Genomic DNA, 26,530 nt, shown 5'->3' with positions numbered 1-26,530 from the left:
GCGTGTTTTTCCTCCTGTGTTCCCTGGAGAAGTTTGTGTCACATTAGAAGGATCATTCTTGGTTAGTTAGTAGAATTTACCATTTAAAACTTCTAGTCCTGGACTCCTTCCTCTGGGCAGAGTCTGCATCTATGGCTCCTGTCTTCAGTGTGCGCACAACCGGCCAGGCTCTCTCTGCTTGAGGTGGTTTGAGAAGCTACTTTCCCAGTAATTTGTGCATTCTGTCTAAGTTTTCACATCTGTTGCATAAAGTTTTCTTATTTTCTCTTAACCTTTTTGTTTCTACTACGCCTGTGGTCACATCCCTCTTTCATTGCTAGTGTTACGTGTTTGTCCCTTCACCCTTTGTATTGGTTATCTCTTGCTGAGTGACAACATGACTAAAACTTGGTGCCTTCAAACAACACACGTCTGTTGCCTCCCAGTTTCTGTGGGTCAGGAACCCAGGTGCGGCCCAGCTGGGTCCTCTGCTGCAGGCCCCCCCCGGGCTCAGCTGGACTCCGGCCAGTACTGGAGTCTCATCCGAGCATCGGCTAAGGAAGGGTCTGCTCCAAGTTCATATAGTTGTTGGCAGGTTTCCATTCCCTTGCAGAATGTCAGCCTTAGGGTCCCATTTCCTCTCTGAGTGTTGGCTAGAGGCCACCCTCAGTTTTTTGCCACGTGGGTCTCTCCATGGCATCTCATGAAGCGAGCAGGGGATAGGGAGTCTGCTAGCAAGATGGAAGCTACACTTCCCCATGCCTGAGTCTCAGAAGTGATGTCCCGTCAGCTTGGCGGCAATCTGCTGTTTGGAAACAAGTCTCAAGGGGAGGGATATCCTGGGAGTGAGTACCTGTAAGCAAGCCTCTTGGGGATCACCTTGGAGGCTGTCTTTGTACCTTCCCTCCAGCCTTTTCAGAGAACCAGTTAGACTTAGGATGGATCTCTGTCCTCTAAATCTATCATTTTCTCTCTCATTTTTAATTTCTTTTTAAATTTCATTTTGCATACCTACTCAAGCTTGTGTCACTGACGTGATTGCGGTGAATAGATGCTGTCTGTAGCTGTTTCTAGTATGGGTCCGTCGCTGACCCCATTCTCCTCCTGCACTGCTTTCTTGTCACCACGACTTTGTTTCTCTCGTGTGTGTCCTCTCATCCCTTCCTGTCCGACCTTTGTGTTTCTCCTCTTGACCATTGGTTTCTTTTTACCTATTTTTTAAGGGAGACCATGCTTGTTCATCTGAGGCGGTAGGATGGGTGGAATTGGGGTAGGTGGATTGTTGTTTCCCCGCAGTGTTTATTAGCACCCTCTGTGTTCCAGGGAGACGCTGAAGCAGGGCCTGGAATTCTGTCGGCAGAAGCAGCGGGCTGATGGCTCCTGGGAAGGGTAAGTGAGTTCCTGGGTGTGCGGGTGTGCCGGCGGTTGGGCGGCTCTGCTCTCGGTGTGCTCTGGTGGTGCTCACTGTGTCCTTGTGCTACAAGGCTCTGGGAGTGCAGCTGCCAGCAACAGAGTTCTGGTGGACCTTGTTTGGGTCTGAGCGCCTGGCCTCATCCTGGTGGTGTTTGCTCCGAGTTGTGGCTGAAGCAGTTTGGCCGAGTGTATGGGAAGGGCTCAGTGGCCCTGGGCCTGGTCGTGTCTGTGATTACTCCTTCCCCGGGTGTGGATCAGTTCTTCTGTCCTGTGAGAGCCAGGCCGGGTCTGTTCTGCTCAGCCTTAAAGCCCAAGACACAAGTTGGTGGCTTGCTGAAGGCCATGTGGATGGTTTTCTTGAAAATAACCCCAGCTTCCCCGACCCCGTGATGGAACATGTTCCCACAAGTCTGGCAGAATTCCTGTTGTTTTCCACACCCTTCTGAACGAGACTGAAAGGCTGAGGTCCTCCTTTGTCTTCCTCCAGCTCCTGGGGGGTTTGCTTCACCTACGGCACCTGGTTTGGGCTAGAAGCTTTCGCCTGCATGGGGCAGACTTACCGCAGTGGGTGAGTGTGGGCGTCTGCCCCTGATGGGGTGGCTCTTCTCAGCAGGACACTCTGCTGGGGGTGTCTTTTCCTTCGATGTTGGGTTTTGGGCATATTTTGTATTTTTCTAAGCAGTGAGATTCCTGGCTCATGAGCCAGTGGTGGCTCAGTAAAGACACTGGGCTGAGGCATTGCCTCGCTGCTCTGGGAAGCTTCTGGCTAGTAGCTTGTGTGTGGAGGGGCACTCCGGGCTCCCCAGGCCCCCACCCCCAGTGGGACCCACTCTGGGCTGGTTTGAGAGAAGGGAGGAGGTGTCAGGTCTGAGCTGTCCCCAGCCACCTCACCCAGCTCTGCTTTGCGCTGGGCGTTTTAGGTGGGGGGTGGTCATGCCAGCGCGGTAGCTGTAGCCACAGAGCTTTTCATTTTATCTGGGAGGGAGGTGTCTCTGTGCCCTTCACGTCACATGGTGGGTGGGCCTGGCATGCAGGCTGCCCCCCCTCCCCCCCCACCCAGGTACTCCTCCCCGTGCCCCCAGGGAGTTCTGGCCAGTGGTGATCCGGGCTGGGGCCTCCCCGGAGTGACAGTGTCTCCGTCTTGCTGGTCTCCGCAGGGCTGTGTGCGCGGCGGTCTCCCAGGCCTGTGACTTCCTGCTATCCCGGCAGATGGCGGACGGGGGCTGGGGGGAAGACTTCGAGTCCTGTGAGCAGCGGCGCTATGTGCAGAGTGCCACGTCGCAGATCCACAACACGTGCTGGGCCCTGATGGGGCTGATGGCTGTCAGGTGGGGGCTGCGGGACCCATCCCCCAGTAGTGGGGGCGAGAGGAGGAAGGACACCGAGCCTTGAGCGGGCAGTTCGGGTGGGGTGTGGGCAGCTGAGCTCTGAGCAGGGGTGGGTGGAGGTGAGCATGCAGGGCAAGGGCATAGGCCTTTCTAAATGCCGGCTTCCTGCAGAGAGGCTTGCCTTTGAGAAGACCACCCGACCTGTCCGCAAGGGAGAGAAGAAGCCTGTGTGCACAGCGTGGGGTGAGGCAGGTCCCTACAGCTGCTCCCTTTGGGCTCTCCTGTCTCCACATGTGTTACAGGCACACGCAGACATGCACAGTGTCCCCGTCTGTGCGGCCCTGTTTGCTTTGGGGCCGTTTGGGGAATCTTCCTAAAACCTCCTCAAAGTTAGGCTAGGTGAGTGTGAGCGGGAGCAGCCGAGTCTGTGGGGACCCCTAGGGCAGTCTGCCACCCATCGCTCCTGACCCCACAGTCCTTCTAGTGTGTCATTCCTTGCCATGGTGAGTGAGGATTAGCATATGTGACTTCCGTGGCCCTTAGACGATCCTGAGGACCAGTGGGCCTGGGTGGGCACGAGGATTCCCCTCCTCCTGTCCTGGGGTCAGCAGAAGAGCAGCACCTGGTGGCAGGGGTCACTGGGGCAGGTCTGGAGCAGGCAGGGCCCTCACCCAGCGACGTTTGTGGGCTGCCCACCCGGCCTGCCCCAGCTCCACAAGTGCTGTGTTTTGTGTTTCTCAGGGATCCGAATATCTGGGATTTGGGTAGAAAATGTGCACTAGTGGCCTGTGGTGCCTGCTCTCCTGGCAGGTGCGTCAGGCAGGGCAGATTTGGTCATTGCACGGGATTTCGCATCTGTCCATGCTGGCTGCGTGAGGATGAAGGTGCAGATTGGGCTGTAGCCGGAGGTGCTCTCCTCCAGAGAGTGGTGGCAGATGTGTTCAGTGCCTCCTCTTCCCCCAGGCATCCCTGCATAGAGGCCCTGGAGAGAGGAGTCAGGTGTCTGCTTCGGAAACAGCTTCCCAATGGCGACTGGCCCCAGGTATGCCAAGGGGGCCTGAGGAGCCCAAGGCTTAACACCAGCTTCGATTTGCATGATCGTTTCCGCACACCTGTACTGCACCCAGACCCCTGGTGGCGTGCTCGTGAGCAGGGTCTTAGCTTTGGGGATTTGAGATTCATAAACACCACCAGTGAGAGCATGTGTTGGAGGCAGGTCTGTTTTTGTAGATGAAGCCCTGGCTTGGAGGCAGGGCCGGTGCTGGGGTGGTGGGGTGGTTCTGGTCACCCTCAGGCTCTGCCTGATGGCTCTGACTCAGCAGGGAATGCAGAAGCAGCCTTCACCTGTCCTGCAGGTATGGGGTCATAAGGTCATATAAGGCTGACCCCCTCCCTTGGGTGAGTCTGGGGTAGACACAGCTGTGAGGAGCTGGTGACTCAGGCTGGAGGGTTTGCTGCAGGGCAGGGGTCCAGAGCTAGGGTGGCAGCAGGAGGGCGGCCTGCTGAGGTTCCTGCGTAGACTCCCCAGGAGCTGTCCACCTGTCTGTCGGGTTTCCATTCAGGGAGCCCCTTAGCCACGTGGTGGAGCCTTTGTGCTTATTTCCCTGTGTTCTTTCAGGAGAACATTGCCGGCGTCTTCAACAAGTCCTGTGCCATCAGCTATACAAGCTACAGGAACGTGTTCCCCATCTGGGCCCTTGGCCGCTTCTCCCACCTGTACCCTGAGAGTGCCCTTGCCGGCCACCCTTGAGGGCGCCTGGCAGTTGGGTGGGTGGTGGGCACGGGTGTCGGTGGAGCTACTGAGCAGGGTGGGGCCGGGCCTGGGGCAGGGCGGGGCTGGTGGGCTTTAGACACTTGATTGTCAGGACAGGTTTAGTTCTTAGAAGAGCTTGTGGAGCTCAGGTGAGGAAAGGAGCAAGCTGAGCCATGATCCTGGAGGAGGTGTGGCATGTTCTGCGGTACCTGGGCATGGCGCTTGTCCTTGCTATGGGGCTGGGGGCGGGGGGGCTTTCTTGACCAATATCTGAGTCTTTGGGATGGGGAACCATGAGTCGTAGGCCTCCTGCTTGGTGCTGCCCAGGAGCCGGCTCCGCTGGGCTTGTCCCTGTGTCCTCTGTGGGGCCGAGGGGTGTGACAGCTTTTCTGAATGGCCCAGCGGGAGGCTGGTTCTTCCTGTTCACCCAGGCGCTCAGGGCTCAGGAAGGAACAGGGAGCAGACTTGCCAAGTATCTGTGCCTGCTCAAAGGGGAGCCAGACGTGGCTGCCAGCCCTGCCCTACACCTCAGGCCCACCCATGCTGCATGGCAGTGCTGCCAGCTGTGGGCGTCAGCGTCCTTCTCTCCCGAGTTTGCAGCCTGTAGTGTCTGGTGCTGACAGAGGCACAGGCGGGAGACCAAGCGTACCGAGGGGTGAGTGTTCGTGGGTGGTTTGGTGGTTACCACTGTGGGGCACTGCCGTGTGCCGGGGACAGCAGAGCAGCTGTGCTGGGCAGGCCTGATGCTGGGGGGGCGCCCTCTTGGCTGCCAGCTCTCATGTCCTGATGCTGGGGGGGCGCCCTCTTGGCTGCCAGCTCTCACGTCCCGGTTTGTGCTCAGAGCAGAAGTGAGGGCCGGATTTCCAAGGTGATGCCTCTTTGGTGCTAAACTTCTGAATTCCTCTCTGGCTCTAAATCTGTTTGGCTTGACGTGCATGGATTTGGGGCTCAGGATGAAAAACCCGGGTTCTGGATTTGCCTTTGACCTTTGAGAACAAGTGGCTCACGTGCTCCAGGCCTCCCCAGGAGTGTGGCTGTGAGGAGTCACCAGGAGCTTTGGCGAGAATAAGAGCCAGGCCTGGTGTTGCCCCTAGGGCCCTAGCCTGCTTGCCCACCCCAGTGCCCTCTCTGCCTGCTGTTCCTCTGTACCGCCTCCTGGACTGGCAGCAGCCCCTGGCTGTGCTCCTGGCTGACTGTCCTCCATCAGACAGCCAGATGTCTGAGTGCTCCCCTGCTCCTGCCATTCTCTGCCCTGGAGGTCCCTGGAGGACCCTCGCTGAGACTTTGCACCATGTGACCTTGACTCTGCAGCTCTCGTGGCCTTGAGTGCTGTCCCTGACTCTGCCTGGAGCTCGCCTGCTTTGGGCCTTGGTCTAAACTGTTCCTCCACTGACCGTCCTTTGCCCCAAGGTGGTGCTTCTGCTCTGAGCCCTGCAGGGCTGGGTTGTGTGTACACATAGACAGCCTGCCGGCTCCACTGGCTGCCACGCTGTGTGGCACGTAGTGGGTGTTCAGTGGATGCCTGTAGAGTGTCAGCACTTTTCCCAGACAGTTTAAATGAGGGTCTCTTTTGGCTGAAGAAACTGTTGGGATCACTTTGAAATCTATCAGGTTTGCTCTGGCACTTCTTTTCTTGGCCCATGTTCTCCCCCCACGGGGGCAGCAATAACCCAGGTGGTGATTTTCCATGGTCTGCTCCTCGAAGTGGCCACTGCCCCTGGGAGGCTCCTAGCCATGGCCACATCACTGGACAGAACATAAGAAACAAAAATCTGCTTTTCTACTGAAAATGTTGTCACTTCTGTGGCCAGGTACCTTAATAAACAGACATGTGATTCCCTTTGGCCAAAGCAGGTCACACTTGTGTTTTGTGTCATGTTAGGAATAGTCACAGATCTGGGGTTTTCTGAGAGCTTCACTAGGGCACCATGTCAGACGCTGGGCCACGACCTCATCAGTTTCAGGGGATGAGAGTGACTGTTTCAAGATGAGCAGATGTGTCTCCAGTTATTTGAGGGGAAATTATGTACCCTGGCCTGATTAAAAATCAAGTTCTCAACAAACCAGAAGCAGACTCGTAAATATAGACCAAAGTGGTGGTTGCTGGGGGAAGGGAACAATAAAGGGGTGGGGGATGAGGGAAGCAGATGAAGGGGTTTAAGAACTTCCAGTTACACGATGTGTGATTCAGCGATGAAAAGTACAGCGCAGGAGGATAGCCAGTGCTACTGCGGTCCCGTGGTGTGGTGACAGGTGGTGACCGCACTTTGCGTGGAGAGCCCTGAGCAACACACCCAGTTGTCGAGTCACTGCCGTACGCCTTGTCAGCTGTACTTCAGATAAAGCAAAATCAAGTTTTCCCTGGGCTAACCATTCAAGATGACTGAATTCAAATTATTTTTGGTTACTGGGCACAGATTTTGAGTATTATGCCGGAAAGTTTTTGCTGGAGCCATATTAGAATTTCTGTATTCACTATGATGGAAATGTCAGATCTTCCCTTTGAGGAATGCTCTAACTAGAAATCCTTAATTCACAATGGAAATTCATTTCAGAGAAAGTACTTTTCCTTACGGGACAGAATCAATATTGGTACATATATCTATGTTTTACTTAAGCAATAAAATGTTTCAAAAATTAATGCTGTCTCCTGTTGCTTCTTCGTTCTTTTCTCCTCTCTGCAGGTAGGCTAATTATAGGTTAATTTGTCATCTTCATTTATTTTCATTTCCATCTGCAATATAAATTTTTATTCATGATTCACTTTGTTTGAAAAAGTAATTAAGTGTAGAAACGGGAGGCAAAGGGGAGTCAGGACCTGAGGCACATGCCAGGGTTGGATCGGTTTGCTGTTGTGGCCTCGGCTTTAGTGCTAAGCTTTCTAGGAGGCGGCTGGAGCTTACACGCAATAGCCCTGTGGTCCCACTGGTTGTGGGTGGGTCACAGCACCTCCCTGTAGGGCATCTGCTCTCAGCGGGATTCCACAATAGCCGCCTGCACAGGTGGCAGTGGAAGGATGCCACTCTGGAGAGCACCAGGGCCACGGGCCCCTCTGCGGTGTGTGACCTTCATGCCTGGCATTTTCACCTGGGATTTTGGGTGCTGTCTCAGAGACCCCCCCCCCCTTTCCTCACTCAGGAGGATGAGGGTGATGAGGATAACTTCAGATTTTCTTCAGTGAAAATAATTGAATTATTAGTTTCTCCATGATGACTACTAATAGGTGCTTTCCAGCTTTCCTCCAGGGACAGTGATGGCCCCGGGGGCATCTGAAGCCCATGCTTGAGACAAGTGGAGAACAGCGTTTGCCTGGCTTTAGGCAGCCTCAGATACCTGCCCCACAGCCAGCCTTTCGTGGGTGTGAGATGCAGTGGGCTTGACACCCTCTGTCTTTGATGCCCCCTCTGGTTCTTGGGAGGGTAGAGGAGTGGGGGCTGCTCTTGGGCCATCCAGGAACAGGTGAATGTTGAAACAGCCTGTGGTGGCCAGAATACTTAAAAGACAAAACACAACACATGCCAGTGACCTATTTTGGGTGATCTTGGGTGGTCTAACATGCATATAATTGGAGTCCTACAAAATGGGGATGGAAGGAAGCAGAAAAACATCTGAGTAACGGCTGAAATTTTCCCAGATATGAAATATATAAGCCCACAGCTCTGTGGAACTCAACAGACACAGAATAAGCACTGATTAGCTTTCAGAACTAAAAGAAGGTAAATCTCTGTTGTTTCAGCCACTCTGTGTGCTGTTTTGTTATGTAGCCTAGAAGACTAAGCACCAACCATTCAGACAGTTTTACTGACTGTGAAGGGCTAAGCATTCCAGTTAAACGGCAGAGACGTCACACTGAACGAAAACGCACGACCCAGCTATGTTGTCCATGAGAAATTTTAAATGTAGAAACACAGACAGGAAAAAAGTACAAGTAAAGAGAAATAGATATTAAAAACAATCATAAGAAAGCAAAAGTACTATATTAATATCAAAGTAGGTTTTAGGAAAAGTAAGTACTAGAAATAAAGAGGCATTTAATAACAATAATGTATATGTGCCTAATAACAGCTTCAGAATATGAGAAACAAAATGTGTAGCTGGAGAGGGAATTCGATAAAGCAGCAAAGTGGGAGATTTCAACATTGTCTCAGCAACTGCAGACACAGTGTTGAGCCAGCTTGAAGTAATGGGCATTTACGGGACACTTCACCTCATTCTTTTCAAGAGCTTACAGACCATTCACTAGACCACATGTCGGGTCAGGAAATGAATCTCGAGAAATTTGAAAGGAGTAAAGCCAGAGAGTGTATTCTGTAACCGCAATGGAATTAAATTAGAAATCAGTAACTAAAAGAGATAGAAAATCCCAAATATTTGGAAACTAAGCAATATACTTCTAAATAACCAATGGTCAAAAATGAAAGTACAAGAGAAAATATTTCCAGCTAAGCGAAACAAATGACGAGTCTGTGGGATGTAGCGAAGGCGGTACTTACAGAAATGGTTGCAGGCTCCCATGTCAATGCTGTGAGTGAGTCTTCAAATCAGGGATCTAAGTGTCCCCCTTAAGAAACCTAAAACCAAAGCAGAAGGAAGGAAATACCAGAGGAAAGAGTACAAGTCAAATGCTGTAGGAAGCATGATGGAGAAGATCAGTGAAACCAGAAGCTGATGCTTTGAGAAAATTAGCAAACCTCTGGTCTGATCAAGAAAGAAAGAAAACCTACTGGCGGGCATAGAAAAGGTGCATGGCCACAAGTCCTGCAGACACAAGCCGGCTGTCCAGCTGGTCACCCCGGGCCTGCTGACCTGGTGTGGTCAGCCTGAGTTCGCCATCCCGTCCCCTCTCTGCATCCCCTCGCCCCTACTGCCCGGCTTGTGGACGCTTACGTCCTGCTGCACACACCTGCTAGTGCTTGCCACTCTGTGTTCACACTCACTTTTCTGCCTCGGCCGTATCCGTCTGTCCTCGGCGGTGTGAGAGCACAGAGTAGGTATGAGGAGGGAGAGTCGTGGGCTGCTTGCCAGTTTGCCACAGCACAGACTCGGACAAACTCCCTGAAAGACACAGTTGTCATCTAGGTGGTCGTGCAAAGAAGTGGGAAATTTAAATAGCCCTGTATCTATTTTAGAAATTGAATTTGAAATTTAAAACTTTTCCAGAAGAGAGCTCTAGGCTCAGATGGCTTCCTGGTGAATTTTACCAGAAATTGAAGAAAGAAGTAACAGCCTAACACAAATACCCAGACATCAGAGGAGGAGGGAACACTTTGCAACTCCTTTTAGAAGAGTGGCAGGACCTTGATAGCAAACCCAGACCAGGGCATTACAGGAAAAGGACATTCGGATCAGTTTCCCTCACATACAGAAAATACTCAACAGACTGGTATTAAGTGGAACTTAGCAATGGAAGGGTGGCACATCGTGATCAGAAAACCGGCAGAGGGTGAGGGGCCAGCGGCTGGAGGGGTATGCTGTCCGGAGGGGTTTTCAGGGGTAGTAGGAAGTGGCGTTTTATTTCATTGTATTTTATTTTATTTTTTAAGATTTTTTATTTGACAGAGAGAGACAGCCAGCGAGAGAGGGAACACAAGCAGGGGGAGTGGGAGAGGGAGAAGCAGGCTCCCAGCGGAGGAGCCTGATGTGGGGCTCGATCCTGGAACGCTGGGATCACGCCCTGAGCCGAAGGCAGACGCCTAAGGACTGAGCCACCCAGGCGCCCAGGAAGTGGCGTTTTGAATGCTACGGGAGGGGCCAGTGGAGGGAAGGCCTTGCTCTCGTCTGGGGGTGGAGGCATCTGCCCTGGGAGTCCTGGGAGCTCCTGCACACCCTTGCTCAGTAGGCACCGTCCACGTCTCCGCTGTCCTTGTCTGACGTGAGAGGCTGTGGGTCCAGACGCTGGGTCCTTCTCTGGTTGTATAAGGTACATTTGGGACTCAGAAATCCTCTTTTCCACAAAATCCGACTCAAGGCTTTCTCTTCTTGAAGCAACCTTATGCTAACTTGGCGGTCGGGGGAAATAATGGCTTTGCTCTTCCTGGAGCCACGGCACCTGCACCCGAGCGCCCTGGATGTCGTGTGGTGTCGGGGCTGAAGGGGATGGAGGACCGGCTCCTTGAGTGGACTCTATCCCGTCCCGAGAGGATCTGGAGATGACCCCTCTGTTGCCTCACGGCTGCCGAGAAGCATGACCCAGGACTTCAGGGCCAGGAAACAGTGCTGAGTGGTTAGCTGGCAGGGCGGGTGTTGGGGGGGCTCTGCGGGGGTCCCACTAACCGAGGGCTGAAATCCGCACCCTGGCGGGACTCAGCACAGGTGTGCGTGTGATTGGTCCTCGCGGCGCTCGGGCCTGATCAGGGGAGTCTTCAGTTAGGTCCAGTAACGGTCAGTGTTCCAGACACTCAGAGCTCACAGTCCGGAGCCTTCTTTCCAAGGGAAGTGTGGTCAGCAGGCGGCCTCCAACTGCCAGCCCCTCAGAGCCCGCCTGGAGTCCAGGGGGTCCGCGGGCTGTTGGGGGCACCCGAGAGCTCATCTCCCTCTGCCCCCACTGCCCCTCCTTCCTTAAGTCTGCTTTCCAGGGGTGCACCCTAATACGTGTGGCCCACCAGACGCTGGCCCAGGTTCTGGGGTCCCTGCTGACCCCATAGAGTGGGGAGCCGCACGAGAACCGTGGGAGGGCGGATGGCTCATGGGGAGGGACGCCACAAGTCGCGCAGAGTGAAGGCACAGTTCCCCTGAAGCCTGCACAAGCCACGTGGTGTGGACGGCCCGACGCGCCCCTCAGCCCAGGGCTCTGGCTGCTGCCAGGACGTGCGGGAACGTTCCTGTCTCGGGCGGGGCTGCCCTCCCCACGAGCCCCGGCCCCACTTCTCCCACCTGTCCCTGTGTCCTCCTCGGCCCTCACCCTCGGCTGGGGGTGTCGCTCTGTGGGCGCTGGCCCCGGAGGCGAGGTCTGCGGGTGGCGTGGGTGGGTCCGGCGCTGGCGGGGTGACCGGCTCTTTAAGGGCGGGCGACGTCACAAGGCTGCGGAAGGCCGGGCAGCCGTGGAGCTCCGGGGCCTGGGGCTGCTTCTCGAGCGCCTGCGGGCTCTGGATCTCCACCTCCATGGGGCCGCGGGCCCGCACGTGAGCACCTGAAGACGTGGCCATGGCCGAGGGCAGCGCGCTGATGAACCGGCTCATGAGCGAGAACGCGGACCTGAAGAAGCAGGTGCGCCTCATGAAGGAGAACCAGATGCTGAAGCGTCTGCTCAGCGAGAGCTGCCAGGAGCGCTGTGGCCTCGGGGGCCGGGACCTCCTCTTCACCAAGGTGCCCGCCTACCCCGAGGACTGCTCCCCCGGGAGTGCAGGTGAGGCCGCGGGCCTGGGCAGCAGGGGCCAGCTGGCTGCTGGGGTCCCGGGGGCCGAGGCGAGGCCGCCGTGTGTGTGCAGGGCCTGGCTCGCTGACGCCGGTGGTCTCGGGTCCCCTTCCTTCCCTCAGGTCTGAGTAAACCAAGACCCGGTTCCCCATTCTGCTGTGTGTCCTCAGGTAAGGCCCTTCTCTCTGGGCCACTAAGTCCCAGCTAGCAAATGGGGTGGGGGTAGCCCCCACATCAGTGGCTGCGACCCACCAGCCCCCCGCACGGAGCTCATGGGTGCAAAGCCCCGGGTCCTTCCTGGCACCTGGACTCCTTCAGCCTCAAGGCGGACCTTGAAGAGGGAGCTCGGGACAAGCAGAGGGCAGTGGGAGTGGGGGGAGGTGGTTGGGGGGGATGGTGGGAAGAGGACAAAGATGCCCAAAGGGGCAGCTGGAGAAACCCCTAGTTCCCACCAGTCCTGAGCTCCCACCAGCAGCCAGGGCACACGCCTGTCACCAGAAGCTTGCTGAGGACGGTCTGGCCGCACAGGGACTTGTCCCCTGTGTGACATCCCACGATGGGATGTCAGTGCTGCCTTTTTGGGCCACCAGGGATGCCCTTGTGCGGTGGCTGCAAAAGGCACTTGTCCCCAAGCCTTATTGGCACTCTGACTGCAACCAAGAGTCACAAACCCAGTGTGGCTCCGTCGTCCTTTGTCCCGAAAATCAGGCCAGGCTGGGGCCTCCTGCAAGGGCTCGGAGCCACCCCGCGTCAGCAGTGGCAGAAGACCCGGGGCCCTCCCCCGCCTCCCTCCCTCCGGCGCCTGGTCTGTAGAGGTGAGACTCTCACTCAAGCCAGACAGCTCCGAGGGGGACCCTGGTCACGGCCCAAGTCGGGGCGGAGTCCCTGGGATGGCAGCCAGCGCTCTTGCCTGTGCGTCACCCCCAGCAAGCCCAGACCTTGCAGGACACCAGTCTCAGCAGGAGCTCCAGTCCCTGGCCAGCCTGAGGCCGAAGCCTTGCGCAGAGAGGCCTGGAGCCCCTGCTGCAGAGCCTGGGCCAAGGTCAGCGAGGCCCCGGCCGTCCTCCGAGAGGGGCCAGCTCCACTCCAGTCAGGGCCACCCCCGTGCCCGGGGCTCTGGGATGCTGCCTCGAGGCCTGGCCCTGACCCTCAGCCTTCTTTGCGGACCGGAGTTTGGCACTACTCTCGCACTGTAGGAGTTCGTGAACACAAGGGGCGCCCCCAGCAGCTCGTGTTTCTCACAGTGCTTAGCGTCTGCCTTCGAAGCGCCATGTGCTTGAAAAGCCCGTTTTCTGTATTCAACATGTGCCTGTGGCAAACTTACCGACACCCCGGGAGGCTGTGACACACGGGCCGGGCCCCAGCTCCTGGCCCCGTTCCCGCAGGCAGCCACCGTCGACGTTTCCCTGGGTTTCTCTCTGACATGTGCCTGTCCGGGGACCGTTCGGGTTTCCCTGAGCAGGGTTGAGCTGTTGTGCACGTCGATGGCCCCCACGGCTCCCCATCACGGCGGCCGGGGCAGGGCAGGCCTGCCGCGGGGGTCGGGGCCGGAAACCCTTGGTGCTGGTGAACTGTCGAGCTAGAAGCCGCTGCGGCCTCTGCACCCGTCCGGCCAGCGGCACCTTCGCGACCCCAGGGCCGCACGCAGCCGCGGTCCAGGGGAGGGTGCCCGGGCTCCCACACCAGCCGCGTCCTCGGCCGCCCGCACGCTGCGAAGCTTTTTGGTTCTGTTCTGAGTCTACAACCGCACTGTGCACCCAGGACCATTTTAAAGGGTATCAGCGGTGTGTGTACTTGTTAATTTTGCCTTTGTCTTTGCCCTCGGAACTCTCAGAACCCTGGCATCGGTGGCCAGCGGGTGGGCCTGGGGGCGGGGGTGCGGCAGCAGGCTGGCACTGGGAGGACCCTTCTAGTCCTTTCTAAAGAACAAGAAAAATTGAGAACGAGCTTGTTGTGTTCAGTCTCTGTGACCCCGGTCCGGCCGTGGTGGGGCGCCCTTGGCTGCAGCCCCCAGCCTGCTCTATCCGGAGGCCTCGCGGCCCGGCGCTTTGCTCAGGACCTCAGGACTCTGCTCCTACGTGAGTCTGGGCTTTAGTTTCCCGTCTGTGGGTTTGCTGTGTGGGGTTTTGACGTCAGAGTTGTGACCAGTTTATAACCTCGATCAAGCATGTTTTAATTTTTTTCGGTGTTGCAAACTTGTTCCTGCGGCGTAGGGATTAAGAATCATCTGGAACCTGAAAGACCTTACTGTCCCCCCTGCAGGCCCGCGCCCGCGGAGCATAATGGTTTTGTAACTTCTAGATTTCTCCTCTTTACGTATTGGTGCATTTAGACCTTTTATTGGGTCATTTAAAAACACCCTCCTGCGAGAGCTCTCCCGTGGCCGCAATGTTGGAGACGCTGCAGTGACGGCTCTCTCGTCCTGGGCTTTCCGATGGTGCTTTTCTCGTTCCCAGTTCCACCTCTCGGTGTTGTTTCCCGAGTCGCTGTCTGCAGCTTTGCGGTCTTGCTGACGTTTCGTGGACCTGCTTCCTGCGGTCCTTTCTGCTGTTGCTAGGTTTTCTGTTTCTTAGGAGCTCCTCTTCATGTCTTGATCTGAATGTTTAACTTTTTGATGATTTTTAAAAAGGAATGAAAGCATTTAAATGACTAATTTCAACCCAAATACAGGTTTAAAAGCACCGATGTCTTAGTACGTACTGTTTTGATTTTCATTATTTCTCGATAACCGTTTTTTCATCCCTTCCTTGATGTGGTCGTTACCTGGGGGCTTTTACTTCTGGGAAGCGGGTTCTGTGCCGGTGCTTGATACTTATTTACAGTTTCATTGAAATGGAGCCTGCAGAGACGCCTACTTTTTGGACTTGACTCAAGACTAAACATTTTTGTGTTTTCATATTAACACAGCTTTATTGAAGGCTTGTGAGGGAATCACAACTCCCTAAGCAGGAACAGAAACAAAGCCCACACCCGGCCGAGCACAACAGAAGTCCCTTTAGAACAGGCCCCGGGGAAGGCCGAGCAGCCCTTCGCCTCTGCGGGGAGGCCGCCCGCCCCCAGCAGGTCTGAGTCCCGAGCTCTGGGGCAAGCAGAGGTGTTGTCATGTCTCATTCTTGGTGAGCTCTGGAGGGGTGCTCCGTGGGCCGTTTCTGGGCTGCTCACGACCTTGTGAGGCCCCTAAGCAGACCCACGGGAATGGCCGTTTTGGCCAAGTGGGCAGACAGAAGGCAAGACACATCCTCACGGCTGTTCTTTTTTCGAACGCTTTTTTCCGGGAAAACATTGCTGGAGGTAGATTTGTTTTTCCTGGGGAGCTACATTTCAGGGTACAATTTCCTTTTTCAGGTTGTATTTATTTACGTAATCTCTACCCCAACAACCCCGAGATCAAGAGTTGCACCCTCCTCCAGCTGAGCCAGCCAGGGGCCCCTACAATTTTTCATTATGGCTCTTAAGAAACACTATTTTTCAAGCATGTATTTGCCTTATTGCTAGGAGAACAAGTTTGTCATATGGGAGTAGAAAAGGATTTTATAAATCACAAAAAGATTCAGTAAGTTAAAGTTGATCACGTTACAATTTTTAAAATTCTGCATGACAAGTCAGTATTAAAGAGATTAAAATATAGACAAGGTCCCCAAATGGAAGAAGACATTTACAACACTTTTCATCAACAAGGGATTAGTACGCTGGAGACAAAAAGCTGCTACAAATAATTTTACAGACTACTCACCAACCCCCCCCCAAAAAAGCCAAAAATGAGCAGAGAAAAGGCAAAGATAATTCCCCTAAGGAAAACCTGAGGGTAACGAGCTCGTGACAAGCCGTTCAGTGTCACTGGGGATTAGGGAAAAGCCACGTGATGCCGTCAGCCTGGTCTGTGCTTACCTAGGACCGGCGAAGCTGCTGGAATGTTCTACGTCCCGCTACTGCAGAACACGGAGAAAGTTAGGCAGGCACACGGCTCTGCCCAGTGTAGACGGTGGAGGGTGCTCACTGTGAGCAAGGGGGCGCAGCAAGGGGTGCCGATTATAGCTTTGCTTTCTCAAGGAAACCAGGGATTTTGCTCATGTCTGTCAGCAGAGCAACGGACATGAAAATTGCTGTGTGTGTGTGTGTGTGTGTGTGTGTGTGCGCATCACGCATGTGCCAGGAAATGGTTGCATGTGTCAGGTAAGCTGCCCGACAACTCAGCATGGATAAATTTCCAAAAAAGACAAGGCTGCAGCTAAGAGGTATGTGGCGGAATAAAACATGGATAGGGTGGTACCATTTATGTAAAAACTTAAAAGCGTATACAGGTGGCTCTGTACTGTGTGTGGACTCACGGGCCGGTAGGAAGCGCCTGGAGGCGTGCACACTCGCCTTGCCCGTGAGCTTGCGGCTGGGGGCTTCCTTGGATGGGGTGGGCACCCTCCAGAGGGAGGACGAGGGCTCTGAAGCAGGGGGTGGGGTGTCACAGCCTGAGGCTGGGATGCGGGTGTTCTCCAGTATTGTCTCCCTCCTTAGGGATGTTTCAGGAACACAGCCTGACTTCCCTCCCTCCCCATCCCAGTTGCAGACTTTGGAAGGTTCTCCAGTGCCCCCGACGCACCCTCCCAGCTGCAGACGTCCTCCCTGGAGGACCTGCTGTGCTTGCACGCCCCCATCTCCAGTGAGGACGACGCCTCCCCTGGCTGTGCGACCTCCACCCAGGTGCCCTTCAAGGCTTTCCTCAGTCCCCCAGAGCTGCGTGCACCTCGAGGCACTGACAGGAAGCTGTCCCCACTCCTGAGCCCCTTGCAGGACCCGCTGGCGGACAAGACCCTGCTGGAGCCCAGGGAGATGGTCCGGCCCAAGAAAGTGTGCTTCTCGGAGAGCAGCCTGCCCTCTGGGGACAGGACCAGGAGGAGCTACTACCTTAACGGTATGGCCTAGCAAGGGGTGGGCACCAGGGTGGGCACCGGGGTGTGGTGGCGGGCAGCTGGGGAGGGTGGGCTGGTGGCCAGCTGGCCAAAGCTTCTCCGTATTCCAGCAGAGGTGCAGAATATGGCTGGGAGGCCAGGGCCTGAGGCTGCTTCTGTTAAAATTTTTTGCCTATTAAGAAAAACTGAGTTGCTTACCTTATGATGCAGTTGTCAGAGTTCTTCATATACTCTGCACACAAGTCCTTTTCTGGGCATATGGTTCGCAAATGCAGTCCCCCAATCTGTGGGTTTTCCTTCTGCATAACTGTTCTTTAAAGAGCAAAACTGTTTCATTCGATGAAGTCTGGTTTATTGATTTTTTTTTTTGTATAGTTCACGCTTTTTGTGCCCTATTTAAGAAATCTTTGTCACACTGAAGGTGAGTCTCAAAGATTCTCTCCTGCGTGGTGTTCTAGAAGTTTTATGGGTTTCGGTTTTACATTTAGGTTTCTGACCAATTTCAGGTCAGTTCTTGTACGTGGTAAGAGATTCGCATTACACGGCTACTTCTTCCAGCACCAGTGTTGAGAAAGATGATTTTTTCTCCATTGACTTGCCTTGACGCTTTTGTCCACGTATGTATGAGTGTATTTCTGGATCCTCCATGCGATTCTGTTTATCTGTCTGTGTGGATTCCAATACATACTGTCTCGATTACTGTAGCTTTAAAGTAAGACTCTTACTCAGATGGTATACATTTTTCAACTTTGCTCCTTTTTCAAAGTTGTTCTGGCTATTGTAGGTCCTTTGCATTTTCAAATGAATTTTAGAATCATCTTATCTGTTTGTTTTTTTTTAAATATTTATTTATTTATTTGAGAGGTGGGGAGGGGCAGAGTGAGAGGGAGAGAGACACTCAAGCAGACTCCCCACTGAGCATGGAGGCCAATGTGGGGCTTGATCCCACCCCCTGACATCAGACCTGAGTCAAAATCAAGAGTCGGATGCCCACCTGACTGAGCCACCCCAGTGCCCCTCAACTTGTCTGTTTTTACAAAAAATCTCCTGGGAGTTTGGGATTGCCCTGTATCTACAGATTGATTAGGTCGGTTCTCAGGGAAATGACGCCTGAACAATATTGAACCTTTGCATCCATGAATACTGTATGTCTCTCTGTTTGTGTAGTTGTTTAAAAATGTCTTTCAACAATGTTTATAGTTTCCTAAGTCAAGGTCTTGCCCATTTTTGTTAAAGTGACCCCTCCATATTTTCACATTTTTGATGCTACAAGAAGTAGTATCCCTTTGTCATTATTGATTTCTGATTATTCATTTTTAGTATACAGTAATACAATTGATTCTTGTGTTTATTCCTGTGATGCTTAATTTTATTTGTCAACTTGACTGGCCCATGAAGTACCAGATATTTAGTCAAACATTCTGGGTGTTTCTGTGAAAGCATTTTGGGTGAGTTTAACATTTAAATCAATAGACTGAATAAGCGCATTGCCCTCCCAGTGTGGGTGGGCCTCATCTAATCAGCTGAAGGCCTAAATAGGACAAAAGGGCTAATCCTACCCTGAGGAGGAGAGAATTCCTCCTGTCTGACTGTCTTTGGACTTGACCTGAAACATCCCTTCTTCTTGAGTCCCAAGCCTGCAGTACTCTGGACTGAAATCACACCGTTGGTTCTCTCGGTTCTCAGACCTTCAAAGTTAGGCTAGAGCAACATTTTCTGTCCCTCCAGGTCTCTACTTACTGACTCACCTTGCGGATCTTGAGACTTGTTAGTCTCTATAATCACGTGAGCTGATTCCTTACCCCCCGCCACACACACATGCACACACCCTATTGGTTCTGTTTCTGTTTCTCTGGAGAACCCTGACAAAATATGACCTTGTGTCTTGCAACCTGACTGAGCTCATTTATTTGTTCCAATAGCTTTTTGTGGATTCCTTAGGATATAGGATTGTGTCATTTGCGAATGTAGACAAATTTATTTTTCCATTTCTAGCTTGTATTCCTTTTATTTTTTTCTTATTGCATTGGCTAGAACCTCTAGCACGTGTTGGATAGAAATGGTGACAGTGGACATTTTTGTCTCTTCCTAATTTAGGAGGAAAGCATTCAGTCTGTCACTGGTAAGTACGACGTTAGCTCAGGTCTCTGTAGATACCCTTTATCAGGTCGAGGAAGCTGTCTTTAATTCTCAGTTTCCTGAGACTTATAATGACTCTATTGACTGAGCCGGCCAGGCACCCCATGTTGACTGATTTTTGAATTATAAACCAACCTTGCATTCCTGAGATAAACCCTACTTGGTCATCACGTATTATACTTTTTTGTATTGTTGGACTTAATTTCCTAAACTTTTGTTGAGAATTTTTGCTGTCTGTGAGGGATATTGGGCTGTAGTTGTTGTTGTTGTTGTTGTTTAATGTCATTTTCTGGTTTTGGTACCAGGTTAATGTTGACTTCCATGAATGAGGTGGAAAGTGCTCCATCCTTTTTAATTATCTAGAAGAGTTTATATAGAATTGATATTATTTACTCTTCAGATATTTGGTAAAACTCACCACTGAAACCACCTGGGTCTTTAATTTTCTTTGTAGGAATGTTTCCCCTGCTGCAAATTTATTTTCCTTAGTTGATATACAGCTATTCAAATGATCTCTTTCTTCTTGAGGGAGCTTTGGCAGTTCACTCACAATAGCGCACTTTCATGTTTTCTTAAGGAATTGGTCCATTTCATCTATCTCATCAAATTCATCAGTATAAAATTGTCCCTAAAGTTCCAGTATTATCCTGTTATCGTCTGTAGCATCTGCGGTGATAGCACCTCCAATTTCTGACAGTGGTAGTGTTCGTCTTCTTTCTCTTTTCCCCTAACATGTCTGGCTAGAGGTTTGTCAATTTTATTGACTTTTTTTTGAAGAATAGATTTTGGCCGGATCTTGGAAGGCCCAGGTTGGACTAGAATTGATTTCTAGAACATCTCAGGTGTATATCACTTCTTCCATCTAATTTATGCTTTAAGGACAGGGGTGGGAAGAGAGGCTGATTCCTGGTGTGAGACGTGTACTAATACAGAAGGGAGTTTGCACCCTGCGCCTCTGTGCCCCTCATGTGCTCTGATGCGTTGCTGTGCAGTCAGTCTGGCTCTCAGCCCTAACGCCGGGGTAGCTTCGGCAGCTTTGCAAAGTGATGAGGGAAGGAGCACACTGAAACTACAATGCAGTGCTGAAAGAAAGTGCAGAGGACCTGAATAAGTGGAAAACCATCTCGTGTTCATGGTCCAGAAGGCTTCATATCGTTAAGATGGCAGCACTCTCCAAACTGATCTGCAAATCCTACCCAAATCCCTGTCAAAACCCCAGCTGGCCTCCTTGTAGAAATTGACAAACTCATCCTGAAATTCAGATGGAAGTGTAAGGGACCCAGAGGAGGCAAAACAATCTTGAGAAAGGAGAGCAAAATTGGAGGACTCACACTTTCCAGGTCTGAAACTTACTATAAAGCTACAGGAATGCAGACAGTGTGTTAGTCTTAAAGACAGACGCACAGAGATCAGTGGAGTAGAACTGAGTCCAGAAATAAGCCCAAGCATTTACAGGTTTAATATGCAACAAGGGCACCAAGACAATTCAATCAGAGAATAGTCTTTGCAACAAATGGTTCTGGGACAAGTGGACAAACACATGCACAAGAACGAAGGTGGCCCTCACACTACAAATGAAAATTAACTCAAAATGTATCAAAGACTTAAAAAATCTGAAAGAGCTAATGCCATAAAACTCTTAGAGGAAAACACAGAGATAAAACATACGACTTGGATTTGGCAAGAGGTTTTGAGACGTGACACCAAAAGCATGAGCAACAAAAAGAAAAGTGTATACTCTGGGCTTTATCAAACGTAAAAACTTAGGTATTTCAAAGGAACACATTTCAAGAAAGTGAATTCAACCCACAGAGTGGGAGAAAATATTTGTCAATCAGATGATAAGGGACTAGTATCCAGGATATATAAGGACTCTCCACAACTCAACAGTAAAAAGACAAACCAATTAAAAATGGGCAAAGAATTCAAAGGAACGTTTCCGGAGAAGACCTACAAATGGAGAATCAGCACATGCAAAGATGCTCAGTATCATCGGTCACCAGCAAACCGCTGATGACATCACAATGAGACACCGCTGCATGCCCCCAGGATGACTGTCATAAGAACGAGAGACAAACACGGCATTGATGAGGTGTGGAGACATTGGAACGCATATACGTTGTCGCCGTGGAAACAGTTTGGCATTTCATCAAAAATTAAACATAGAATTACCGTGTGTCCCACCACTTCCCCTCCTAGGTATGTATCTAAAGGCACTGAGAACATCTGACCACACAAAGATTTTTATATGAATGTTCGTAGCGGCATTATTCATAATAGCCCCAAGCCTGTCAGCGGACAAAGGGATAAACAGAACGTGGTCCCCCCACACAGTGGGGTGTCACTCAGCATAGACAGGAACGCAGTGCTGACCCAGCGGCAGTGTGGACGGACCTCGGGAACGGCTGCATGACGACGTGGGTAGGAAATGTCCAGCATAGCTGCAACCAGGGACAGGAAGTTGGTGCTTGCAGGGTCCGTGGAAGAGCGTCGTGTGACCGCTAGCGGGTACAGGGTTTTGTTTCGTTTCGGAATTTGGTTGTGCTGACAGCTGTACAACTCTGTGAATATAGAAAAACATCTGAATTGCATACTTGAAGAGAGTGAATTTTATAGTATGTGCATTATTTGAAGTGAGGTCCAAGGCTGTGATGGGAGCCACGGCCAGTCCTACGGCTCCAGCTGCCTGAGTGACTACCCTCCGTGGCCCCGTGGCCCCAGCATTTCATACCAGTGCTTCTCCTCAGCCCTCAGAAACCTGCCCGGCCTCCGCTCATATCCGGCTTCCCCCGCGCTGTGACCCTTCAGCCTCAGGGCCCCCCAGCTCCAAGGCCCTCATGGGGTTCTGTGGGGGAGCGTGTGGCTCTGGCCGCGTGGCTCAGGCGGGGCCCTCTGCCTGGGGCATCCACACCCTTGTGCCCCCCCCCCCCCGCTCCCCATCTGCACCTGCAGAGCCACCTCCCCTGGGCCTTGTCCGTGGGCACTCCCCGCTCAGTGGCTGCGGTGCGTGGCTGAGGGATCGAAAGCACAGCGCCCCCAGGCCTATTGTCCATGGCTATCCGGGGGCCTCTGTCAGCGGCCTGCCCTGAAAGGAGCTGAGAACCCGGGTTGATGGGCTGTTATGCGCTGGGAGGGGCCCCCTGCTCCTGTGGTGTGAGTGACTGGGCAGCCTTCTGGGACGAGCGGTTAGGTGGACCCAGTCACAGGATGGGGCCAGGGAGGGCAAACACCTGCCCACGGCCACAGGCACAGTCGGTCCTGGAGCCCCGCAGCATTCACGGCACAGACGGCCGTGCAGGGGCTGCTCCGGGGCTGCTGTGGGTGTCCTGCGTCTTGGGTCACCCAGCCCCTGCATGCACGGCCTGCCCACCGGCTGGACCCCCCAGGCTTGCACCCAGTCCACGCCCTGGAGGGTGTGCATTGTGCTGAGGCTTGGAAAAGCATGGAGGCTTCAGGAAAGGCTGTGCAAGTGGGTGTGTTATCGTCTCCGGTGGGGATCGAAGAGCAGAATGCAGAGGTAGCAGGAGCCGGGGGCCCCGTCGGATGGAGGGTCTCTGGGGCAGAGGCTCTGCTCATGTGGGGTCCCTCACCGTCAGGCGCATTGCCTGGGTGTTTTTCGGAGAGCACACAGTTCGGAGGGTTTAATACACAGAGGCTGCCGTGGAGGGGCAGGTTGGGAAGCAGGTTTTGGAGACAAGGGTGGGTGACGTCAGGTGCCTGTTAACATCAGGGAGATAATTACAAACAGGATCTCCTGCCAACCCAGCAATCCTCTCCACAAACGTAGGGAAGAGTTTTATCATCAAGTACACATGAAACCAGCCTGCGACGCACAGGCAGCCTGAACACGTGACGTGGGTTACACACGTGCCCGCAGGAGGGTAGGGGACACGTCTGGCCCACCCCGAACGCACCTGGTCGGAGGGCTGGGGCCTCTGTGATAAGCACGGGTCACCCTTGACCCAGGTGTCTGGGCAGATGCCCCTGGTGCTGGGGGGACAAGACAGACAGTCCTGGGCTGTAAAAAACAAGCTTTTAAAGACATTTCTGTCCATCTCAAAGGGGCAGAGAGAGAGGACTTAGGATCATGTTACTGAGGTTGCTCTAAGAGGGAGAAGAGGACAGGTCTCTCTCCCTTTTGGCAACAGAAAACTCAGTTTTCCTCTCCATTTGTATTTATCCTCACCATTGGGGGTAGGGGAAGCAGCAATGGGGGGAGGGCACCCTGCAGCTCCATCATGCTTCGTAGGGCTCTTCGGGGAGCCGGGCCCCAGCAGCTGCACCCCAAACCTGCAGAGGCTGTGTTTAAGTTGGTCCTTTCCCTAAAATGGATCCTGGGGCACCAGCAGGAGGGAGGTGGGGCCCCCTGACCGTCCTGTCCTGGGACCCCTGGCCTGTCTCACTACCTCCGCTCCTCACAGAGATTCAGAGCTTCTCCAGCGCTGAGAAGGATGGGCGCATAGTCGGGGAGATCGCCTTCCAGCTGGACCGGCGCATCCTGGCCTATGTCTTCCCGGGGGTGACCCGGCTGTACGGCTTCACCGTGTCCAACATCCCTGAGAAGATCAAGCAGGTGCACCTTGACACCCCGGGGTCCCCTCCCTGCCCCATAGCCCCTCCCTGCTGTGGGGGGCCCGTCACTGCCCTGGCAGCCCTCCCTGTCCTGGGTCCTCTCATTGCCTCCAGGTCCCCTCCCTTGCGCAGGATCCCCCTTGCTGCCCTGGGGGAAACGTCCCTTTGCCGCCCCCTCCCCTGTGGTGCCCACACAGCTGTAGGCCTGTGGGCGGCTGAGGACTGTCGAGGCCCACGCATGACAGGGCGCGATGAGCCGCTGCCGTGAGCATCTCTGCTGGCACCCAGCGTTCTGTGGCCTGGGACAGTCCCAGCCGCGGGTCCCGGGCCCACGGCTCACCGCGCCTTGCGGCCTCCGCGCTAGGGGTGCAGCTCCCGCTCCGGCCGACCCCGTCTGCTGGGGGGCACCTGGGAGCCTGCGCTCTGCTGGGCTCGGGCTCGGCTCTGGGGCGCCTCCCGCGTCCACAGCCTCCTTCACGGAAACCTGGTCGCTGTGCCCCCAGACGTCCATCAAGTCCCTGGACGGCTCGGTGGACGAGAAGAAGCTGCGCGAGCTGACGCACCGCTACCTGACGCTCACGGCGCGCCTGGAGAGGCTGGGCTACAACCGCGACGTGCACCCGGTGTTCAGCGAGTTCCTCATCAACACCTACGGCATCCTGAAGCAGCGGCCCGACCTGCGCGCCAACCCGCTGCACAGCAGCCCGGCCGCGCTGCGCAAGCTGGTCATCGACGTGGTGCCCCCCAAGTTCCTGGGCGACTCGCTGCTGCTGCTCACCTGTCTGTGCGAGCTGTCCAAGGAGGACCACAAGCCGCTCTTCTCCTGGTGAGCCCGCCCCGGCGCCGCCACGCCTTTCCTGCAATAAACGTGTTTGTTCCAAACCCGGGGGCCGCGTGCCTCCTGGTGTCCCCTCGGGCCGGGGGAAGGGCCGCGTCCGCCCACGGAGCGCCCAGGGCCGCAGGCGCCGGAGCAGGCGCCTCTCTCGGCCCGGGCCGCGCACCCCAGGCGCCCAGCCCGCCCGCCGCCCACACCCGCGCGGCACTGTCGCACTTTATTAAAATAATCTGTTTACCTGTGTACCTTTACCGTTGGCTCTTTGAGGGCATGGAGAGCACCGCACCAGGTGCCCGCCGGTGTTTGTGGAATGAAGCCTGGACAGAGCCTCGAGGGGAGGGGCTGTGGCTCAGGCTGGGCTCCCGGACCCTCCAGCCCTCGGACCTCCCACGGGAGGTCTCAGTCTCCTCCCCGGAAGGGGCCGGCAGCTGGTTTCCCCAAACGCAGAGCCTGGGGCAAGGATTCGGGGGCGGCAGGACAGCTAGAATCTGCAGAGCCCCGTGCAGAATGAAAACACAGGTCCCTTGTTCCAAAGCGGGAATTTCAAGACTGTGAGGGCAGCACGTTGGGCAGAGAGGAGGGCCCATGCCGCTGTGTGGATTGCGGGAGAATCTTTATCTGGGAGGTGATTTGATGCGCCCCCACCCCTCACCCCAGTGGAGCCATCAGGTCCCTGTCTCTCCTGAGGTCTTGAGGACAGCTGACCTCCTGGGCCCACAGTCTGGACAAGGGCCTGGTGCTGGCACCTTCCCGGGCCTTGGCTGTGAATGGAGGGTCTCTGGTCACTTCTCTGCTGTGGGTGTAAGGATGAAAGTACTGGGGTGTCGGGACCAACTGCAGCTGGGGCAACCTGTGCCTTGGTCCTCATAGCCTCATGTATCCCAGAGGCCCCGGCACTCTTTTGTCAGCTTGGGCAGCCAGAGAAGGCACCGAAGAACAGGGTGGTTCAGATGACATGCTGGAGGCTGGCCGCCCCAGGTCCAGGCGTTCACAGGGCTGGCGTCTCCCGAGGCCTTTCTCCCGGGCGTGTGGATGCCGTCTTCTCCCTGTGGCCTCACATGCTTGTCCCCGTGCATGTCTGTGTCCTGATTTCCTCTCACCGTAAGGACACCAGTCAGAGATTAGGGTCACCCTATGACAGACATAATTTTAACTTTATTACTCTTTTATAGATCCTGTCTCCAAATATAGCTGCGTTCTGACGTGCTGGGAGTCAGGGCTTCCACATAGGATTTCGGGGCTGGGCACCATTCAGTCCATGACTGATGCCATCCTCCCCTTCCAGCCACTGGACAGCAGCCCCCAGCTGAGGGACTCAGCCCCCGTGGGGACCTGTGGAGGGTGCACAAATTCGGCGCCGGGGCTATATCTGTTGGAGGAAGGGCTGGTGGGCACTTCTGGGCACCGCTGGCATGCAAGCTCTCGGTGGGTGAGCCTTGGTGTTAGGACCCGGGTTTGGAAGGATGCTTTTGTTGGGTCTTTGCTGTCTGCCAGGTCCTGCCCAGGCTCCCCCACCCCTTGTGGGACCTAGAAGTGGCATAGCTGTCCTCATGTTCTCCCAGGGGAGCTGGCTGGAGAGGACCTGGCTGCCCCCAGCCTCCGAGGGTCTCTGGGCTTGTCCGGCTGCTCCGGGGGTGGCGGCTGGAGGGGTGGGGTCCCAAGGCCCACACAGCTGGGGGTCCAAGAGATTGGGCGTCTGCTCACCTGGGCCCTGTGGCCGCCCCTGCACTGCTATGGCTGTGTGGGTGCCTGTGCCTGGAGGATGACAGATGGGGTTTGGTCTGCTCTGGGAGGGCCCTGCAGGGGGCTAAGAGTGCCCTGAGAGGCGGGGCAGAGTTGAACCTCAGGGTCGAGGTGTCCATGCACTGCTGGGGTAGCCACGTGATAGGAAGCCTTGCGGACTGGAAATGCCCACCCCATTCACGACGGTGCTGACCCAGCTGGGCTCTCTGGGTGCAGGGCCCTGGGCTGCTGGCCTGGGCACATCACCCCTTCGTGAGGAGCCTCTGGCCTCGGGGAAGAGCAGCCAGCAGCTGGGGCAGCTGGGGCTTCACTGTGACCACTTGTCCTGCAGGGGCATCCACGCACCACACAGACTTGACCCCTCCCCCCACTCTCCGGCATGACCAGGCTGCGCTGACCTCTGCTAAGAGCCAGGGCCACCGATGGGGTCTGCCACACAACTCTTTCGTCTTCCTGCTGCCTGAAGCTCAGAAGTCAACATGAAGAAATTCAGCGGGTCACCTGGAGGGT

The 26,530-nt window shown here is 54.5% G+C and overlaps 2 protein-coding genes across 3 annotated transcripts in view; both read left to right on the top strand.

The window, feature by feature from the left end:
* The window catches only part of LSS (lanosterol synthase), a 32,966-nt gene extending 25,852 nt beyond the window's left edge, over positions 1 to 7,114 (top strand). Inside the window, exons 18-22 of the mRNA XM_045776912.2 lie at positions 1,303 to 1,368; positions 1,880 to 1,960; positions 2,550 to 2,720; positions 3,684 to 3,762; positions 4,339 to 7,114. Coding sequence (XP_045632868.2) covers positions 1,303 to 1,368; positions 1,880 to 1,960; positions 2,550 to 2,720; positions 3,684 to 3,762; positions 4,339 to 4,470 — 529 coding nt within the window. The 3' untranslated portion in view covers positions 4,471 to 7,114. The remainder of the gene's footprint in view (positions 1 to 1,302; positions 1,369 to 1,879; positions 1,961 to 2,549; positions 2,721 to 3,683; positions 3,763 to 4,338) is intronic.
* Positions 7,115 to 11,601: 4,487 nt separating this feature from the next.
* SPATC1L (spermatogenesis and centriole associated 1 like) lies at positions 11,602 to 24,272 on the top strand. Of its 2 annotated transcripts, XM_087861362.1 has the most exons (5): positions 11,617 to 11,818; positions 16,383 to 16,738; positions 20,587 to 20,600; positions 23,227 to 23,443; positions 23,946 to 24,272. In XM_087861362.1, the coding sequence occupies exons 1-5, from the start codon at positions 11,617 to 11,619 to the stop codon at positions 24,270 to 24,272; spliced, it is 1,116 nt and encodes a 371-aa protein (XP_087717488.1). The 2 variants fall into 2 exon arrangements, with proteins under 2 accessions (XP_045632859.1, XP_087717488.1); XM_045776903.2 differs by lacking the exon at positions 20,587 to 20,600 and having other exon boundaries at positions 11,602 to 11,818; positions 16,383 to 16,733; positions 23,292 to 23,443.
* The last annotated feature ends 2,258 nt before the right edge of the window (positions 24,273 to 26,530 follow it).

Source organism: Ursus americanus, chromosome 4, assembly GCF_024610735.1.
Source record: "Ursus americanus isolate L20-20 chromosome 4, mUrsAme1.1.p, whole genome shotgun sequence".
Lineage (NCBI taxonomy): Eukaryota > Metazoa > Chordata > Mammalia > Carnivora > Ursidae > Ursus > Ursus americanus.
This window is presented reverse-complemented; position numbering and strand designations above follow the sequence as displayed.